Below are 21,587 nucleotides of genomic sequence, written 5' to 3' on the forward strand. Positions count from 1 at the left end.
GAAACCAAAGGGAAACAATCCAAGGCAGATGAACGAATTCGAAGTAGATTCTAATCAGATCTGTCCTCCTCCCCCTTCTGTTTGCCGAACCAACACTAAGCAGGATTTCCCAAGCTGCTCCATCGCTCCCTGCGATTCGCTGTCCCGGACTTTCTCCGGCCTCACCCCGATCCCGCGTTCACCTCGCCTCTGGCAGAGCTGTTCTTTGCCAGTCATTCGGAGAGGCTGACTCCCCACGTGCCAGGCAGCCTCCGTCCGCCCTCACACCCATCCCGGGCTGCGGCGTGGGGAGGGGGTAAAGGAGCCACCAACTCGCGGGAAACTTTCTCTCGCGGGAAATGACTGGGGTTTCCCGGCTTCCTCAGCCCTTCCACGCCGGGCCCCACGGCACTCAATAAAGTGGTGCCACAACTATTGCAGGTTCTGAGCTGCAGAGACCCGGGCGGCCCGCAGAAACTCGTCCCCGGCAAGGAACGGCGCCCTTTACCACCGAATGCGCCCAGGACGCGGTGGCCGCCAGCCCGGGGCCGCTGGCGGGGCTCGGCGGGTGCGGGGAGACTTAGCGCCAGGATGCTTTGTTTTCCTGCCGCAGGAGCCCGAGGCGGTCTCTTTCCACCAGACTTAACCCTCCCGCAGCAACAGCCATGAAAGTTGCGGAGGCACAGAAGGAGAGGGAACCGCTCCGCGCGGCATCTGTTTTGGATGTTTTTTCTCTACACAGACCACTTCTTTCCTCGTTCTTGGGGTAAGTGTAATCAAGTCTGTAATAACCAAGAGGTAGAACTGAAGGCGATGGAAGGGAATTGCGGAGCACAAACGGTTAATGTGCTAAGATGTTTTTCTTGGGAGGGGGCTCCCCTCCCTGCCCCCTCCCTTTCCGAACCTCCTCCCCCGAGTCACCCTCCCTTTCCCCCATCCTCCGCCCCACGTCCATTCCAAATACGTAGTTTAGGAGTTGGGCTTGATTTCAGGCACGTTAGGGGAGGGAGTGCTGGGATTAGCTAATTAATTAATTTTGGTAGATTTTTTCCCCCCCACAAACTCGTTTTTGTCCACATTCTGAGAAGGGAGAAAAACTGGAGGTGAGGGAGGCCCCAGAGGTTGGGGACGGGAAAGGGGGGAGTGATTTAGCAGAGAGATGATCCTAAGAGCCGATGACTAGTGCAAGTCATCAGGAACTCCAGACCCCTGATTCTGCTCCAAATCGCCTGGCCCCCCAGATAATCATCCTGCTGATGCTTTTCTGGGCAAGGTTCTCCAGGGGCCAAATAACTTCTGACAAAAACCTGCAAACTGTCTTGCACACAAGGGATGCTCAATAAATGTTTCTTGATTGGCTGAATGAGGTACCCTAAGCTGCATTTCGTGCCATGGGAATTTGCCTTGGACAGTGAACTAATTCCCTGATGTAGACCCCAGGGCACTAAGTTAGTCCAATTCATTTTGCAAAGGAGGCGGATCTGGAGTATTAGAAAATATTGTACTCAGATCTTCATTACCCAAAAGTACCCATGTGACAGCTTCAAGGTCAGATTCATGGGTCCAGGGACCAGATGAGCTCACCTGGGTTTGAATCTCTGTGCTGTGACCTTGGGTGTGTTCCTTTACCTCTCTGAGCCTTGCTCTTCTCATCTGCAAGATGAGGCCAGTTGGAGCTTCCTCTCTGCCATATAGGGAAGATGAATGGAGAGAAGCATGAGAAGGTGAAAGAGCAGTTGATAGATGTCAGTCTTGCCTCCCCATCCTCAGAGGATTCAGGAGAGAGGGTATCTTTCTCTGTGGAGACCTCTCTCTGACTCTGATGCAGGTAATAACATTGCACTGCAGTGACTGGGCTGGCACCTTTCTGCCTGTGAGCAGTGGAAGAGGAGTGAAGCTCTGAAGGCTTCCGTAGGAGCTTGGAAGCAGCTTCCTTTGGGTTTTGGAGTAGAATTTACATATATACTGGTGTCTCTGGGGGCATGGCTGGAGAAGCGGTCATTCTTTGTTTTATTTCCAAGTCTCATCCATCCTCTCAGCCTTCTAGTAGAGAGAAACAAAGTGTGAAAACAGAGTTCCAGAGGAGGTAGCTCTGAAGCACCTAGGAAACCTGCACCTGCCTAAAGGTTTGAGTCAGAATAGTGCCATCAGATTAGTACCAGTTTTGCCTGACGGGATTTGCAGAGAACTCCCCAGCAGCCTGTAGGGTCAGTTACAAAGCACTTACCAACCCTTCTCACAGATGACAGTGGACCTCAGTGGATCTTGCCGTGTAACTCTGAAGCCTGGATGTGACAGTGGGAGATGGATGATGAGAAAGATGCTGCTGACACAGGGCTCCCCCGAAGCCTCAAGGTGCCCTAGAGTGGCATGCATTCTGAGAGCAAATGCTCGTGTAGGCAGTTAGGGCCATAGAAGGCAGGCTTGGGAATAGGCTGAACAGTCACTTTCCCTTTCTTAAGTAAAGGCAACGATGATCTAACCCGACCTCCTGGCACTAGACAGTAAGCCCTATGAAGGCAAGGCCCATGTCAGTCTTGCTCTGCCATATCGCCAGCACCTAGCGCAGTGATGGCACATAGAAGGGGTTCAAGATACATGTAAAATGGGCAGTGACTGGACGGTGACTTAAACTACTTCCGGTCCAACACTGCTTCATGCAGTTCATGCGTTCATTTAGCAGGCATTTCTTGAGCATCTACTCTGTGCAAGTCTCTGTCGTTAGGTATCCGAAGTAAGTTGTAAACATTATTTTTATTGGTACTTCGAGTAGCCCATTCAAGAGCATCTCACCACCACCAGGTTCTTCTGGACACTGAGGTCCCACCGCAAGCCCCTGTGCGGCTTCAGGAGCGGGCAGTGTGAGTGGGGGAAGGGGGAATGCGCCAGGTTTAGCTTCTTTCCGGGAACATGTCTGGGGTTCCTTTGCACCTGCCCCTGCCGGGCCCTCGGGCTCCCGCGGCCGCCAAATCTTGGCAACTCCGCTGTCCTCAGGGGTGGCGGCGCCTCTCTCCAGCCCCCCTCCCCGGCCTCCGAGCAGAGGCCCCAGCCGGGCTGCAGGTGGTTGGGGAAGGGACCGGGCTGCGCCTGGGGAGCGAGCTTCCCGGGGCGGAGCGGTCCCAGAACAAAAGGCTCATGGCTGGCACCGGCCTCCTCGGAGCGCGCTGGGGACGTGGGTTCAGGTGCTGGCGGGAGGGCCAGGCGCGGGAGGGGACTGGAGTGAAAAAATGAAGTGAGAAAAGCAGATGGGGGTGCGCCCAGGGTGGAAGCGGTGACAGGAGGTCTCCCTCGAGGCAGAGGTCTGCGGAGGGGCCGCCGCGGCCCTTCCTCCGCCTCCTGCAGCGCCTTCCAAGCAGCCAAGCGTGTCTCCGGCTGCAGCTCCACGGAGCGCGCCGCGGCCGCCTCCAAGCCCGCCCGCCCGCCGGCGGGTCTAGCCAGTAAGTAGCGGCGCGCCGGCCGCCGGCTCCCCGCCCCACCGCGGCTTCCGGGCCGCCGCGCCCGCCGCCTCCCGCCACCTCCAGCGGACACGCCGGCAAGTCCACGGCCGGCCGCTGTCCCAGCCCGGGCGCTGGTGGCCGAGTGCGCCTCCCTGGCGGGGCCCCTCAACCCGCTGCGCGCCCTCCAGCGTGGCGCGGCTTTTGAGGCGCGCCGCGGGGAGGGTAGTCTTCGCCGCGCGCTCCGCGGGTGCCGCGCCACCCCTACGTCCAATGGCTTTCGCTGGGTGGGGAGTTGGGGGCGTCGCTCGGGGGCGAGTAGCCGCGGCCGGGGTGGGGCTTGTGCGCTCTGCGCGGCCGAGCGAGGCTGACGTGCCCGCCCGAGCGCGCGCCCGGGCGAGTGTGTGCGAGTGTGTGTGTGCGGGAGTGTGTGAGCACACGCCTTCAGGGGCTGGAGTGACACTGCAGTGGGCTTCTCCCTCGCGCCGGCCCTCCGGCTGCTCTGCCCCCAACCTGCCGGCACAGCACTTGCGAAGCAGCTTGGCTCTTTCATCTTCCCGAGCCTCCCTCTCCATCCACCCCTCGCCGGTCTTACTTTCCCTTTTACCCGAGGGGCTGCTGCCGGCCACCCCTCACCCGGTGCAAACACCCAAGCAGTCTCCAGTTCTCTCGTAAGCCAAATCTTTTCCACTTGTCTTTCTCTGGGGTTCCTCCACGACCCAGTCCAAGGCTCCCCCATCCTTGGAAATTGTTTTGTTGGACTGCTGTACCGAGGCGTATAAAGCTTGAGGACTTTATTATTATTTTGATCCTTTTCATTTCCTCCCCTTCTGGGCAACGGAGCAATGAAATTTCCAATCGAGACTCCAAGAAAACAGGTGAACTGGGATCCTAAAGGTTGGTATTTCCTACTTTTGACCGCCCTGGCCCTGCCTCTGTCTCCGGCGTGTGCGCGCTTCCTTGACTGGAAGCACTCTTGCTCCTGGCAGCCTGTGTCCTGAGGCTGGAAAATTCGCCTGGGAACTGCAGCGCGGGTGGGAGGAGGGCGGAGGCAGCGTGGGTGCCAAACCCAGATAGTGCCTGTCATTATCACATAATCAGTGTCCCTCCTGGATTGTTTTAAAATCTGTTTAAAGATACACCAAGCTGGGTGTTTGGCTTGAAATCGCACCAAGTGTCGGTATTTCCTTCTGACTTTGTGGGTGTGTATGTGTGTGTGTGTGTCCTTTGTTTCTAGTAATCTTTGTCTCTGGCAGATGGGTGGGGTGCCTCCCCCTGGACCTGGAGCTGCACCGCCTGGCAGGGTGTCCTCAGCGGGAAAGGTTTCCTGGCAGCAAGTGGGGCTCGGAGCCGCAGCAACAGCCCCTGGAGGTGGCCCTTCTCTAGGGCATGCGGAATAATGAAGCCCACGGGGCCTTCCAAATCTTCACTCAATCTTATTACCAAACCACGCAGCTAGGTTGGCTCAGATGGGAGTAGAAGGGGGAGGGGGGAGTGGTTTTCGAAAAGGGTGGGGCAGGTAAGGGGTCGGGGAGGGAAGCACGCCGGAGTAGTAGTGTCATTTACAAGCTTTTACGAATGTTAGACAGTGGTCCCTGGGCTCAAAAGGGAGTGATTTAGGCAGATTTGTGTGTGCCTAGGGTCGTCCAGGGTGTCTGTAATTAGCATATAGATGTTAAGGCTTCTCGTGAGTGATCACGATGGGAGCAGAACAAGTTGAAACCTCGTGTCCAGTTTTGACAAGAATGTTCTTGCTTTTGTCATGCTTTTGGCAAGCATTTCTCTTAGCTCATCTGAAGGCTGAGTTGGGCGAGGCAACGCCGCTGTGCGAATTGGGGTTGAAATTTGTTTATTTGATGTGTATGTATCTGTGTGTGTGTGCGTGTGTGTGTGTTTAGTGTTTTTTTTATGAGTGCATTTCTTCTTTTCTCCAGACTGGAAGAGAGGAAACCCAGTCATTGTTGAATAAATGTCTTAGGAATTGACTGGGTACTGAAGACAGAGTGAAGAGACATTGCCTATTCTAACACCAGTGCTGCTAATACAACCAGTGCTGTTAAATACAACCCAGACCTTTTATTTTGTCTCTAGATCTCTGGAAATATGGAAGTGTGCCTGTTTTTTGTCTGTTTGTTTTCTTTTTTTGGGGGGAGGAATCCTTGCAAAACATATTTATCGAGTATCTACTACAAACCAAATGCTGTCCCAGGCACAGGAAACAGTCAGAATACTACAGACAAAAGCTCTGCCTTCTTGGAGTTTATAGTGAGGGAGACAGACCTAAATCAATCATGGCACAGAAGTGCATAATTACAAGTTTATACATGTTCCATGAAGAAGAGCATCAAGGTTTTAAGAAAGCGTCAGATGGAAGAGACTGACAAGAACCAGAGGAGGCGGATAGTCAGGGAAGATAGTCAGATATTTGTACTGAGACCTGGAGGATATGTAGGGATTAATTGGCTAACGAAGACGGGAACTTGCAGAAGAAGGAACAGCAAGTGCAAAGGCCCTGAGGCAGAGGGAGCATGTATATTTGACGACCTGAAAGGAAGTTTCCATGGCTGGAGCAGAGAGCAAGAGAGCATGTGTTTTGAGGTGTGGCTGGTGAATCCATAGGGTCTCATAAATCCATAAATCCAAAAATCCATAAATCTCAGTTCAAAGCCTCGTGTTGTTGCAGGTAGGGGGGAATTGTGGATTGGGAGGTTGGAGTGTTTCAAGCTGAGGAGCGACATGATCTGAACTAAGTTTCAAAACAAGTGCTATGTGGCTCTTGTGGATGTGAGGGACCAGATACGATAGTAGTGTGGACCATGGTGGTGGCTGTGGAGATGGAGAAATGGATGGAGTAGGGAGCGAGGGAGGGTACAAAATCTACAGGCTTTGTGTGAATAAAGTGTGGAGGTGGAGTAGTTGGAATGATTGGGAAGGCAGCCAGGGCAGGAGTAGTCATGAGGGAAAACTCAGGAGTTCAGCCCAGGACTTGTTGAGTGGAAGACGTCTCAGAGTCATCCAAGAGATGGGTCAAGTGGGCTGTTGTCTAAAATATCAGATCAGTTATTTTCAAGGAGCTCTGATAGGGAGGGCTGTGGGGCTGATTTTGTGAAGCTTGCCTTGGCTTTTAAAATACATTTCTATATAATCATCATTCTATCTATTTATGTCACAGTGATAAACACAGATGAATCCCACAGTTTACAGCCTAAAACAGTGAAGAAGCATGCAAGTGGTGTCTATAGTCACAACTAATGATGCTAAAAATGAAAAGACCCTGATAAAAGTCACAGCATTCAGTGAGCAATCATTGCGTGCCAGGTGTTTGATGTACGTAATTTCATACAGTTATTCTCACAATACTTATCTGATGGCACAGTGTTATTGTCCCCGTTTGACCCTTGATTGCCGTCAGGACACCACTGAGCTGCCTTTTTAGTAGTGTGCTCTAACTTGAGGCACAATTGTTCCTGGAGGTGTGGGTGACAGTAGTCTTTCCTAGCCAGGGGGTGGAGGCAGGAAGATAGTGGGGAATGAGGGTACCATATCTCACACCAGCATAGAACTAGGTGCACATATATTAATGAATTAATTAAATTATTTATTAAATTATTTATTATTAATTATTATTTAACCAGAAGATTAATTTAATGTTCTTTATTTAATCATAGAAGAGATGATCCTAATTTTAGAGGTGAGGGAATTGAGGAACAGAGAGTTTGAGTAACTTATCCGAGGCCACACAGCTAGTGGGTGGTGGGGTCAGACTAAAATATGGGCCCTTAAACACTCTTCCCATCTGTTCCTTATGTTATTGCACCTCTGGCTCCTGCCTGGTGAGGTTCCCAGAGCTCAGGGACTGGAGAAGCTTCTTTCAAGGAGGAAGAGCATAAGAGAGAGGAGGAGGAGGAGGAGGGGGAAGAGGAAGAGAAGGGTGAAGCAGTGAATCAGTCTTTCTCACTCATTCCTTTCTCCATTAACCCGTCTAACCAAATATTATCTCTGCATCTACCTCTGGGGGGCGGGCAGTCACTGGCTACTGGACAGACATTGGGTCTGTTCTTTGGAAGTTTGGGTTTACATAGACCAAATGTGTTTAGCAAGGGAAAGATGAAGGAGAACCTAACATTATAATAGAAAAGAGGAGGGACAGTTCCTTAGAATTCGGGAATGAACAGACTTGCACCTTCAGGTGGCTGTGCTCACCGATTTTGGAAGGAAGTTGTAATTATGATGTTTTGCTTACAGCCCTATTACCTGACAATTTAATAGCACAAAATGAAGGTGGTTTGAGAACAGAGTGGTTTTGATTGCACTTGGGTGAATTAAGCAAAGCACTGTTAAGAGGTTTAGGTGCAAAAATAAGACCTAAGTGTAAAATGATTATTCTCTGGTGAGCTATGGCCTTCCTCCATATTTGTAAAGCTAAGCCTTTAGCACACAGTGACTGTTTGTGGAGGACCTACACAAAAGTGGGTTGGCACTAAGTATTGGCTTTCATAGCAGAATTTATATGCATTTTAAATCACTGGGATCACTTGTTGATGATCTTCTGCTGAAAATTGGGATTGGCTATCTGCTTTGATATATGTTAAAAGCTTTTAAAAACCAGTAAGATCAGCAAACAATATCCCTACAGCTTGAGGCAAGCAGATCATTATAGTGTAAAAAACTCAGTTTTGGGGCAAAAGAATTAGTTTCTAAAACAAGCTGTAGCAATAATTAGCTGTGTGACTTTGGGCTGCTCACTTAGCCTCTCTGGGCTTAACCTTCCTCCCATGTGCAAGGAGGCCATTGACATGGCCTCTTTGATCCTATCTCTTCAACATCCCCCTTGAGCTGACCTCTGGACCATTTGGCTTCCTTTTGTTCCTCAAATAGATCAGACGTGTTCCTGTCTCAGGGCCTTTGCACTTGCACTTCCCATTGCTTATAAATGTATGTTAGCGTGGCTGGCTCTTTTCCATCCTTTAAATCTCAGTTCAAATATCACCTTGTTAGCAAGGGCTTCCCTGTCCCATCTGAAGGCCTCGCCTCTCGTTCCCCAGCCCTATCGCTTTCTCTTACGTCTCCTGTTCAGTTGTCTTCTTGGTACTTGTCATGATCTGAAACCATCTTACTTGCTCATGTGTCACCTTTGATGCCAGCCTCCCTTGCTAGCGCATGAGTCCAACAAGCAGGAATGTTCCCTGTCCTGTTCACTGTCTTAATCCCAGGCCCTGGCAAGTGCCTGGCACATAGTGGATGCTCAATAACCTTTTGCTGAATGTATGTAGGATGGATCAGAGAGGATCTCTAAGGCTTCGAGCATGGTGGAAATTCCAGCACTCTTTTAAGCTACAAATGGCAAAGGACAAATAATAATAGGATAATAATATCCCTAATTAATGGGGTATTGGAAAGGACACTGATATTCCCACTTCCTTGCAAGCTCCCAGCTCTCCAGAGCCTCCAGCAGACTGTTTTCCTTCTGTTTGCCTTCTCACCAGGAGTGGAGGTGAGGTGGGGGCAGGTGGGTGGGTAGATGTAGCCTGACAAAGATACGGTTGGTGTCCAGTTAATAATTTGGTGCATGTTGGTCACTGGTGTGCAGCTCATTTTAGGTAGTTAAATCCACTTAAGAAAGAAGCAAAGCCTTAGATCTGGAGCTGGATTTTTTTTTAAAGCTGCGTTTTTAGTGCATAGTTTAGTGCAAAATTCCAGAGAGGCCTGTATCTTATGTGTGTATCACCTTTCAGTTTATAGAACGCTTTTTACAAATTATCTCATTTGTTCTAGTTTTGTCAGTATTGGAGTCTTAGATTTACTGATGGGAATAGAACAAGTAAATCATTTATTTGTGGGCCCAAGGCTGCCAACAGGCAGTGCTGGGGCCAACCCAGGCCTTCTGACGCTTACGTCCAGGGAAATTTCCCTCAAGCTTTCCTCCCTCCCAGGATTTTTGTCCGTTCCACACTCTCCCATTCTTTCCTATCCAAAAGTGTATTCAGAGATTTCTCTGAGAGATTTAGAGGAAGAAGGCTTTCGGTTGATCAGTGAGCCCTTAGCTGATGGTGGTTTTCTTCAGGTTGTACTTGCACTGGCCAGCACTTTATCCCATGAGTTCATTGAAGACCCTTGGATCCCGCTTCTGCTTTCTTGGTTAAAAAGAGATTTTGCTCTCTTGTGAATATGATTCATGCTCAACCTGTAAGATCAGTTGAGTGCTATCTTTGTTAATGTGTTTCCAAACACAATTTGTATAGCTTAGATTTTCTGGAAAGAAAGTAATCTTTTGATTTAATATCCAACTTTCAGGAGATCAGCTTTCCAAATGGGATTAATAATGTGCCAAAATCACCACAATTATCCTAGAAAGTAAAGAGGAAAGATGTTCCGAAGACTGTCTGGGCCAAGATTTGGCTCAGGTTCTTTTTCAGCAGTGTCCAAGGGAGTTTCATCATCCTTTTGCCAATCCCAGTGATCACTGGGTGGAATTAAAACTGGGTCGGTCGACTTTGCTATTCCACCCCGTTTCTGAAACATCTGTACTTTGGCTTTCTGTGAGTCTGCCCAGGCTGTCATAACAAAATATCACAGACGGAGTGGCTGAAACAAGAGAAATTTATTTTCGCACGGTTTTGAAGACTGGAAGTCCAAGACCATGGTATTAGCAAGGTTGGTGTCTGGTGAGAGCTCTCTTCTTGGGCTGCAAATGGCCACCTTCTTGCCTCACATGATGGAGAGAGTGTACTCTGATGTTTCTTCCTCTTCTTAAAGGACACCAGCCCTATTGAATGGGAACCCCACCATTATGACCTCATTTAATGTTAATTACCTCCTAAAGGCCCTATCTCTGCTTCATTTATGTTTGGGGTTTAGGTTTCAACATAGGAATTTTTTTGGGTGGGTGTGTGGGACACGATTCAGTCCATAGAAGGCTCTATATGAGCATCATCTTAAATCAGATGCATTAAAAAAACACAATCCACATCTTGCCCCAAATTGGGACATTTCACCACAACTGAGATATGGTGTTTAATGTAGGCGCAGTGCTAGGGGCCCACTGTTGGTAAGAGAAAGTAAAATGTACCTTTTTTGAGGTAGTGGATTCATTTTACTTTTAGTCCGTGGGGAATTAGAGAGTTTAGTGAAGAAATAGAAGGAAGCCATTTTACTGGAAGCCAATTAGGAAGTTTCAGTTTGGACAGCTCCCTTGGCTGAAGCAGCAAAGTGAATAAAAGTGACCATCTTTTGCTGTACTCAGGTTCTGTTATGAAGGGCACTTACTGGAGGAGCCAGCAAGGGTTAGAGTTGGTTAGGGGCTCAGCTCTGCATGACTTGGTTATGTAATCTACCTCAACGTGGCACCAGCACCATGTTGGTTACACCCACCTGGCAGGTTTCTCACAGAAGTCAAAGGGCTTTTGACCACTTTTGGGCTCTGGTCCTAATGGTCCTCTCAGCAGAGACTTTACTGTATCAGGCTCATTAATTACTGTTATCCAGAGTAATGAGAGAAAATGGAGAAACAAAAACCTCATATTTACTTCCTAGAACATTGATTTGTGGTTTGCAGACACAGTGTGAGATGTTTTTTCTCCCTTGTAAGTGTCTGCGACTGAGTACTATGAATTGAAAATGAAAGCTGGCATTCTCATCTTCCTTGTAGGGTTGGACTGGGGGTTGAGGGCCAGAACCATTGGCATGGGAGGGGGTGGTCACAGGGTAGCTGTATTCTCTTTTTCCTCTATTCCCAGAGCCAGGGAGGCAGATAGGGGTGGGCAGAAGAGGTTGTGTGGAGGGGTAGGTAGCAGGGTTTCAGGGGATTCCAGTTTCTGTACTACCAATAACTTTACTTTCTTTTTCCCTAGAGGGAACTTTGAAGCAAAGCGGAACGGTGGCAAAGTATAGGATTTGTAGAGTCAAGCCCTGCCATACATAAATCATGGGACCACAGGGAACTCCCTTATTCCTCCCTCCCTTCTGTTTTTCCTTCCTTCCTTTATTCTCCCCCTTCCACCCTCCCTCCGACCCCGATTTCTACAGAGTTCTAATTTCAAATGCTCTCTCTTATGCAAAGGATTCTAATTTTTTTCATTCAACTACCCAATATAGGGGCAAAGGTAGTGTTTACAGTTTAAAAAGAGATACTTGAAGAGTCAATGCAGATTTGCTCGAGAGATAGAGAGTCTGAAAGTCATGGTGACCTTTGCAGAATGGGCTAAAATGCTGGTATTTGTAATTCTGACATACAAACTAGCAACAATTTTACTACCAAGAAATGAGTTTCTAATGTGTAAACAGCCCTGTGGGTCCCCCAAATAACACATTAAATATTTTAGGATAAAGATAAATAGTGTAACTTACCAAATTTAATGTGATATGAGCCTGACAGGTTAAATAGAGACGCTCAGTATCATGTGATACTGGGCAATTGAACATTCAGTCCACCAGTTGAGAATATTGCTTTAGGCCAAAGGCATTCATTTCTCATGGTGGAATTTGAGGCTATATGGGAAGCAGTTTAGTAGAGTGGGTTCAGCATATACCTCCTTAAAATAACTTGACAGGCATAAATGCATGTTATATTCATTGAACCTAGCCTCTGGGCTAGATGCCACCCTCTGTACATTATAGGAGCTTAGGGTGGGAGGATCTAGGTGCTAGTTCCAGCTCTTCCATTCTTATGGAAAAGGAGAGAGTTGGGACATTGCTTGATAAGGCCCCTTCATGCCGTGATAGACTTAGATCGCCTGGGTCCCAATTTGAGCTCCATCACTGATTAGTGGCTGATTTGGGCAAGCTGCTTCATTTCTCTGTGACTTGGTCTCCTCATCTGTAAGGTGGAGATGATGACAGCCTGTACTTCCTTGATTTGTTATGTAGATTAAATGAAGTGATATATACAAAGCTCTCAGAAGAGTGCTAGATTGTCATAAGAGCCCCCTGAGTGGTACCTGCATTATGTTATTATCACGGTTGAAGGAGCCCCTGTTCTGTAGAAGTCAGGGAAGGCTCTAGCTCCCAAATGCTTCAGAAGCACCTGGTTCACTCTCCAGATCATTTGGGAGGGTGGCCTATTCCACAGAGCACCCCCCTTCCTGGCACTCTTTTAGACTCCCCATATTCTTATTCCAGGTTCAAAAAACCTAAACTGTTCTAGTCAAACCAGAGAAAAGAACAGAGAAAAAACATGGTTTAGAATCATAATAATCAAACTGAGTTACTTTTCTACCAATTTTATTAGCTGTGTGAAACTGGGCAAGTCACTTAAGCTTTTGGAGCCTTAGTTTTCTCCTGGGTACAATAAAGAGCACAGTAACACCAGCTTCACATTTGCTGAGATAATCAAATGAGAGAATAAATGTGAACAAGCTTTATAAACTGTTAAGTTCTCGACCAACATTTCCCAAGGTGTGTTCTGTGAGATACAAACTAGTCTTACCAGATGCTGTGTGAAAGAAAATGTTTTCAGGGCCATGTCAGATTGCAGAATGATGCATGCTCATTCCCTCTTGGAGAGCTGATATTGCTGTGTAACAAATGACCCCAACATTTAGTGGCTTAAACCAATGATCAGTGTTGATTATCTCACAGTTTCTGTGGATCAGGAAATCAGGAATGGCTTAGCTGTGTCATCTGGCTGGGAGTCACTCAGTGGTTATGGTCAGATGTTGGCTGGGGCTGCTGTCATCTGAGAGCTTAACTGGGGCTGGGGGATCTGCTTCTGAGATGGCTTTCTCATGTGACTTGCAAATTGCCGCTGGTTGTTGGGGAGAGACCTCATTTCCTGCCAATGTGAATCTCTCCACGGGCTGCTTGAGTGTCCTCACAACATGGCTGGTTTCTTCCAGAGTAAGCGCTTCAAGAGAGAACAAGGTGGAATTGAATGCCTTTTATAACCTAACCTCAGAAATCATACATTGTTACTACCACCACATGCTTTGTTTTTTCATCCAGTTTTACTGAGCTATAATTGACATAAGACATTGTATTAGTTTTCAGTGTACAACATAATGATTTGATATCTTTATCTGTTATGAAATGATTACCACAGTAAGTTTAGTCAACGTCCATCACTTCACACAGTTACAATTTTTTTATGAGGAGAACTTTTAAGATCTACTCTTTTAGCAACTTTCAAATATATAATAGAGGATTGTTAACTATAGTCACCATGCTGTACATTACATCCCTGGGACTTATTTATCTTATAGCTGGAAGTTTGTATCTTTTGATCCCCTTCACTCATTTTGCCCACTCCCCACCCCTTGCCTTTGGTAACCACCAGTCTCTTCTCTATTTTTATGAGTTGGGTTTTTTTAGATTCCATATAGAAGTGAGATCACCCCGTATTTGTCTTTCTCTGTTTGACTTATTTCTCTTACCATAATGTCCTCAAGGTCCATCTGTGTTGTCACAAATGGATTTGCTATCTCATTCTTTTCATTAGATGCGAGTCACTAAATTCAGTCTGCATTTGGGGAGGAGGGGTGATTAAGCTCACTTTGGAAGGAGGGAGTGTCAAAGAGTTTGAGGAAATATTTAAAAATCACCATAAGCATTTCCCCTTATTTCTTATTGAATATGTACTAAGTGCCAGGCACTGTGCAAAGTGCTTTAGAGTCATAATCTCATGTAGTCCTCTTTATAGTCCAAAGAAACAGGTGAAATGATTATCCCTGCTTTCTGAATGATGAGGCTGAGGCCTGCAGAGCTTAAGCAACTTGCCCAAAGTTACCTCGTAGCTCTATGACTTGATGCCGGGAGTGTGTTAACGCTGGAGCTCTCATCTGTACCTTCTACACCTCCCCTGAGAATCTCACTTGTACCTTCTACACCCCTGAGAATCTCACCTGTACCTTGTACACCTCCCCTGAGAATCAATCCTGCAGTGCAGAGACCAGGCTGATTTTGTTTAACCCTGCATTTCCCACTTACCCACAGAACCATAAGTCACTGAATTCCATTTACCCCTCTTATCACCCACTGCTCCGAACGGTATTTTAGAAAGACAGCGAGTATGATGATGATTTATATAAAATATGAATATATGGTGTTATAGTAGATCACAATATACCAACCAGTCCAAGCAGATTTTTCAAATACAAAAAGCATCTATTCAGCCTCTTTTGGGTGGGCACCATTCTACATGTGGATCTGTAAAATATTCACCAAAAAATGACTGCATGATATACCCAATTTCTTTTCACTGTGATACCAGAGGTTGAGTGAGACAACTCAGGGACCCACTTCGTTTGCAGATTGCCCTTCTTTGACAGCTCTCTTCCTTTACACGTTCAGGGACTGAAAACCCAACCTCCTTGGATAAAGCCAGAAGAACGGGACATCCCTCAGGCTGGGCAGTAGAAATGTCAGGGCATGGGCATCTGGTGTGTTTCTGCAGCAGACCTTATGTCTGTATGTGTGAGGGAGCACAATAAAATATTCACCAAAATATGGCCACATGATACACCCAGTTTCTTTTCACTGTGAAACCAGAATGTAGCCAAGACGGCAGGGATGGTGTGCCTGGGGTGATGGACCCAGCACACGGGGAGAAGCCACTCTCTGTTGTATTTGGAGTAAACACACTTTTTTTTTTTTAACTACCTTGTTGCTTTTTCTGCACATTCTTGAAGAGAAAATGATTTCCAGGAAGCCGAATGCATTTGATGTCTTTGAGGTTCCCGCGTTTCCAAACATTGCACGCCTGGATTATTCTGGAGGCGACTTTATAGTGTGAGGACAGTTCTGAAGCTTCTGTGTTCTGGGTGGAGGAGAGTGAACACTGTCTTTTGAGTGCCACCATGGGCTTTGTTGAATATGTTACTTCTCCCACAAAATGGCAAAGAGAGGCCCTAGGACAGGGTGAGGGTGGGTTGAATGAGGCTTCCTGAGAGCCCTGTCACATTCCAGAGCCAACTCTCATGGCGTCTGTAACCATAGCAACCACGGGCTGAAAAATTCTCAGGATGCAGATATGCCATTGTATCCACCTTCTGGTTCCCTTGCTTTCCCCTCTATTCCTTCATCCAGGAACTACCCCCACCCTCACCCCTGAACAGTGGCTGACGTTCAGGGTGATTCTACACTGGTGATTTTAACTTCTGACTGATTCTTCATTTCCTGAGCCCCCATTTTCAATTCCTGGACCTACAGCTGATTCATTGTGACCCAGACTAAGCCACATGCACGTCATTTCCTCAGCGTTTCCATTTTTACTATGAAAAATTAGGCATAGTTATGTAGTGAACGTACTCTAGATTTAACTGTAGTCATGCATAATGATGGTGGCTCATGACACTCATTGTTTCGAATAACACTCCTGCACTTACTGCATGGTTAGATCTTAGATTTTGGGGGATATGTTATAAAAGAACAGAGAAAGCCAGTGAGGCACAGTAAATAGACCACTGGTCTCTGGCCAGAAAACCTGGATTGTGGTCCTGGTTAGAGTGTGAGGTGTGTCCTGGTGGCATGAGGATGGGGAGGTGGGTGGCTGCCAGATTATGCAGAGGATAGTAGCTCATATGAAGGAGCTTTTTTTTTTTTTTTCTGAGAATAATGGGAAGGTACTGAATAGTTTAAAGTAGGAGGGATGACACAATCAGATTTGTATTTTTAAAGATTATTTAAACCACTTATAAATGATTATAATTTGTAATCGAATGATTGATTCAGCAAATGTTTATGGAACATACTTACTATGTGCCAGGCATGGTGCTGGGTGTGGGACTTACCTGGGGGATTCCTTGTCTTGTAGGAATCATAGGAATTTTTGAGAAACATTTGGGGAGGAAAAGAAGCTTTCCTTGGCCTCTTTGGTTTATGACAACCAATTCTAAACTTCTGGTTGCAAATGGGAAGTGTATCTTTTTCTTTTTTTTTTGCAGGGGGAGGTATATCTTAAAGCAATGGCTGCCGCATTTTCAATCTCTTTTAATTAATATAATCTTTTCCTTGGCTTTGTTACATGGCTTTTGATTCTGTGATAATTTCTATATTTGGAGTCAGTGAATCAATAAACCAAAAACTATGGCGCATTCAATATTTTGTACTTCAAACACCTTTCAGAAGCATTCAGCTACCAGTTTAGCATAATGGACCTAATTAAAATTGCCAGCATCTCCTCCATACCCGCTGTCACTTTGTTCCTGGAGTGTCGGGAGGCATTGTGGCATTAGGGTATTTCTCCTTTGACTATAATGGGACCCCCTGCTTGTCAAGTCCTTGTGGCCTCAGCTTGGAAGGCCTCCCCAAAGCCTGAATTAATGAGAAGCTATGAAGTGCTGGTCCCTTTCTCTGGCCGGGTGAGAACACAGCTTCTCTAGGAGCATGAATGCCTGCTTATTAGGCAATAATCTTCGTATTCAGACTCAGTTCTAAAGAGAAGTGGAGCCAACGGCACAGGGGGTGGGACTTGAGGAGCCCCTCTAAGTCCCTGTCTACAAGCTGACCCACAGCACTCCTTCCCGTGACCATCGGATTGCCTAAAACCTATCAGTTACTCTGTTCATCGGCAACCTTTCATTCATCCTTGGGGTTATTCCCTAAACATTTTGTGAGTCAGTGACAGCGGAAATGGGGCTAGACACAGAAAGATGAGAAAGATCTGAGGCTTTATACCCAGGAAAGTCACAGTCTAGCCACTGAGACAGGTGCAAGTCAACATGGATTAAAACATCATCTCCAGAACACATCTTTTTTTTTTTTAACTTTTTATTTTATGTTGGAGTATAGCCGATTAACAACATTGTGATAGTTTCAGGTGCACAGCAAAGTGACTCAGCCATACATGTACATGTAACCATTTACCCCCAGACTCCCCGGAACACATCGTTTTAAAATGCAAATATATCTTCTCCAGATAATTTACAGACTCTCAATTACCCATTGGTACAGCCAAGTTAATCAAGTTTCTATGAGAGACGTGAGCTGAGAGGGAATGGAACACAGAACAAAACGTATTGATGGGTTGGCGTAAAGTGGGGAAGGGAAAAGTCAGGAGCGTTGAATACAGACTTTGGGAGGAGTCGTGTAGGGAGCAGACTGGACATGGATAGAGTTGTGTGATGGGGGCAGGTGGGATGGAGGTGCCGCAGGTCCAAGCGGGGACAGAATGTGCGGTGATGAGAGGGGAAGTCACTGAAGGCCAACTGTGACTGTGTAAAAGCCCAGTTCACATTAAACTGACTTCAGAAATTGGGAAGGACTTTTGAGACATCTAAACTCTCTGCGGCTTCTCAAAGGAAAACGCTGAAGTCTAGAGAAGTCAAGTGACTTGCCCAGACAGCGAAGAGGGAACAAAGCACGTGTTTGCATCCTTATCTAACCTCCATGAGCAATACTGCCTCTCACAGTAATGCCAGCAGGGGAGGGGCCTTTGTCTCTCTTCTCCCTTTGGAAAGAAGAATTGATGAAGAGCTATGGCTCTCCTGATCTTGGAACATATTGGTTCTGAGATTCCAAACTAAATCTTCCGTAAGTCTATAACAAGTATGGACATGGGTGTATATTCAGCCTCTTGGAGAAGATGTTCATTCATTTATTCAGTGAATATTTACCGAGTGCCTTCCTTGTGCCCGCCACTATTCCAGGCCTGGAGGTAAGAGATGAACAACACAGAGTCCCTGCCCTCCTCAAACTTACCACCTGGCCAGCGCTCTCCGCCTTTCTTACAGACACTTAGATCGATTTCCTGCGCATTTCAGAAATCTCTCTTAGGCACACATTTGACAAATAAAGGGGCTTAAAAAATTTTATGATAAGGGTGAAAACGAGACCATTCTGATGTTACATTGCTTTTTGAAAAAAATGTCTAGTTTGTTAATTTTGTAGAGAATGAGTGTCGATCTTGTAGAAGGCAGCAACATTCTGTTAGAAAATGCAGTGATTTCAAAGAAGGCCTAGTTTATATTGAAATTTTATTAAGAACCTTTGTTAATTAGGACTCTGTGGCTTGTGTGTGTATCACTGGGACGGGAGGTTGAGTCTCCCTCATGATGATGACATGTAAATTAATCTCAGAGGAATTGCAAGAGGCTGAGACGTTCGGTAATTAAATACTCTCACTCTCTCTGGCAGATGGGAACTTTTTGCTACACATGATTTCCGAAGTATCTAAATTTACACGTCTTCTGAATAGGGGGAAATTGGGGCTCCAGTTGGTTTGTTATGAGTCTGGAAGTCTCTTTGCTACATCTGGGATGCTGGGGCAGACTGAGGCCAACAGAGTCAAGGGTGCCAGCCTGGGTCAGGAGGCCTTAAGGAGGCAGCATCTGGTTGGACTGCCTGGGGTGTCCACTATAAATCCAGCGGGCTGTGGGAGCCTTACGTGGAGTTCCAGGCAGGGTTGGGGTGAAGCGGCGCCACCACTGCCAGGATTCTCAGCCGAGTGGCTGGGAGAGACCCGTAGGAGCCATCCTGCTGGCAGCTAACAGAGGTTTCTGCTCTATTTTAAACCAATTCTAGTGATCGAGAGAGCCCTGCCTGTGATGCCTGGTGATGGTAGTGATGGCCACGTGCTGCTGGAGGGGAGGGGTGTATGATGAGAAAGTGTGCAAGAGCTCAGATTTGACCCCCAGCTCCGGCACTCCCACGCTGCTGGTCTTACCTCTCTCTGCCTGGTTTTCCACCGGAGAACCAGAAGTGATCACAGCACCCATCCCTTCGATGTTGTGAAACTTAAATGAGACAATGGGCACAAAGGACAGAGCATAGTGCCAGGCACAAGGAGGCACCTGATAAATGATGGTGATGATGTGACTGGTAGCACCCATTTACTGAAGGTCTGCATCAGGCGCAGTGCTCAGGGCATAACACACAAGACGTAACATTCTTCACAGCAACCTGAGTCACTTTGCTTGTTCTTCCAGTTAAAATCCTAATGTTCGGCCACGTGACCTAGATGCTCAGGTCTTCCAAAGAACCTGCACAGAGTGAGAGCTCCAGATCTGTTTTTTTTTAAAAAAACAGCTTTATTCAGATATAATTTACGTAACATAAAAATTACCCATCTAAAACATACACTTCAGTGGTTTTTACTCTATTCATGGAGTTGTGCAACCATTACCACTGTATGATGTTAGAAGATTTTCTAAATCACTCCAAAAAGAAACCTCATCCGCATTAGCTGTCAACCCCTAATTTCCCTCATTCTCTCCCAGTCCCAGGCAACCGCTAATCTCCTTTCTGTCTCCACGTATATGTCTGTCCTTGACATTTCATATGAATGGAATTGTATAACATGTGGCTTTTTGTGACTGGCTTCTTTCACTTAGTGTAATTTTCTCATTCATGTCGTAGCATCCGTATCTATTTTTGAATGAATGTCAGTCATCTGAGACGTAGTATTAGGTCCATTTTGAAGATGAAGAAACCAAAGTTGCTAATGGCCACCCAAGTTGAAAGTGCTTGAGCTGGGGTTTGCACCCAGGTCTGTGTTGGATCCAAGGCCATCCTCTTGTCATTCACTTTCTGGCCTCTGATTGGGCCTCTGCATCATGCTGTGCACCATCTCCAGCGAGAAGAGTGTGGATGCCCCAGGCCTGGCCCCTCCTCATTGCGGCGGTTGTGGGAGTCCCTCCTCCCAGGACCCTGATATTCTCCATCCACCTGATTGATGGAGAAGGATATGGTTTTGTGGCTGGATACCCACAGGGTGACTTCCAGGACTTGTGTTGGCCAGTCTAGCTCTTTTGTCCATGTTTCAAGGGTAATGACATGAACTGGAAAAGTTATAGACATGAAAATGAAGGGACAAATATATTTTCTGGATTCAAAGCCCAACAATCCAGTCACCTGATGTAATGGAGGAAATGTCATCTTTCTTGCCTTGTCTTTAGCAGTAGATTGTAATTAAACACTATGAAGTGTATGATAGCTCTCCTCTCCCGGCCCCAGCACTTTCCCTGAGACATGTGAGATGGAGTATACATTTCTCAGCTGCTGTGGCAACATCGGGGTGGTGGGCATAGGTGTTTGTGGAAGGAAAAGGCCTACTACCAGCTGGCTCTTGGGTAGGGATATGTGTCTTTGTCATATGTTCCATGGGGACCTACCTAGTCTCTGATGGTGAGACAGCACATCCTATGAAGTACTAGATTCCCATGTTTTCCCCAAACTGCTTCTGTATTATTGTTCTCTCATATCCTATTCTAGGGAAAAAGGCTCCATTTGATAATTAAAAATGCAAGTGAGTTTTCCATCTTGCTTCTACCAAAGAAGAAGGAATGTAACCTTATGTATTACCTCTAGGTTTCTTTAGAAACACCATGAAACCTTATGTTGACTTAAAACTAGTGGCACTTGATCTTTGGATTAGCAAGTTGCTGAAAGTATGTTAAGGCCCCAGGACTTGGTTATGCGCTTGTTTGGTAGATTTCTCGTGGAAGTGGCCCCACTCCTGGTCTCAGTTCACGTGAGACGTTGAGCCTTGTGTGACGTGGCAGACGCGCCAGTGCCCATCCTTACCCCTTCAGTGCAAACTGGCTAACTTTGATGGCCAGTTCTTGCGTTTTTGGCCTTTTTCCTTAACTGAGCCTACTTTGCTGCTCCCATGGAAGGCAGAAAGTGCAGGGGAGTTAGAACGCCCCAAGAGCAGCCCTCAACCAATGACTGATGGGAGATGGTAGGTAAATACCCCATTCCCTCAGGCCTGGGTACGATAAATCAGGAATATATTCTGCAGTGGGAAAAATTCCATTCTTCCATAGTGACAGCTAGCTTGATGCTGCACTTTCTATTGGTTTTCTTGGCTGCCTTCTGACCCGTGTCTCTCTTTTCCATTTCCCTATTGGTGCTTTCTTCACCTCCCAAACAACTACTGTGCTCCAGTCCTTTATCTTAGGATCAGCTTCTGGGGGAACCCAAATTAAGACATATGGTAATGTTTTACTCTTCCCTTGCTTCTCTACCTCATTCCCCCGCCAGCTGGCTTTGAGTGAGAGGATAGGGTAAGGGCCCCAAGATGCTTCTCAGGCAGGTTAATGGCTCTCAGGGGATATTATCTATAGCTAATCAGCAGCTTTCTCTTTAACACAAATCCTGGTGCTGGTGAGTAATCCAAAAAGCATGAAAAGAGAGCTGAGGCTTGATGAGTCTCATCTCAGCCTCATCAAATCATTTTGTTTCCATAATTCCCTTTCTCAGGAGATGGCAAAATGAAATACAGTTGATTCTTGTTGTTTGCAG

At 46.7% G+C, this 21,587-nt stretch overlaps 1 protein-coding gene across 1 annotated transcript in view; it reads left to right on the top strand.

Moving 5' to 3' along the window:
- The first annotated feature begins 4,239 nt into the window (after positions 1 to 4,239).
- KCNK10 (potassium two pore domain channel subfamily K member 10) overlaps positions 4,240 to 21,587 on the top strand; it is a 130,095-nt gene continuing 112,747 nt past the window's right edge. Inside the window, exon 1 of the mRNA XM_068557255.1 lies at positions 4,240 to 4,310. Within this exon, the coding sequence (XP_068413356.1) occupies positions 4,259 to 4,310 (52 nt within the window). The 5' untranslated portion in view covers positions 4,240 to 4,258. The remainder of the gene's footprint in view (positions 4,311 to 21,587) is intronic.

Source organism: Eschrichtius robustus, chromosome 1 (assembly GCF_028021215.1).
Source record: "Eschrichtius robustus isolate mEscRob2 chromosome 1, mEscRob2.pri, whole genome shotgun sequence".
Lineage (NCBI taxonomy): Eukaryota > Metazoa > Chordata > Mammalia > Artiodactyla > Eschrichtiidae > Eschrichtius > Eschrichtius robustus.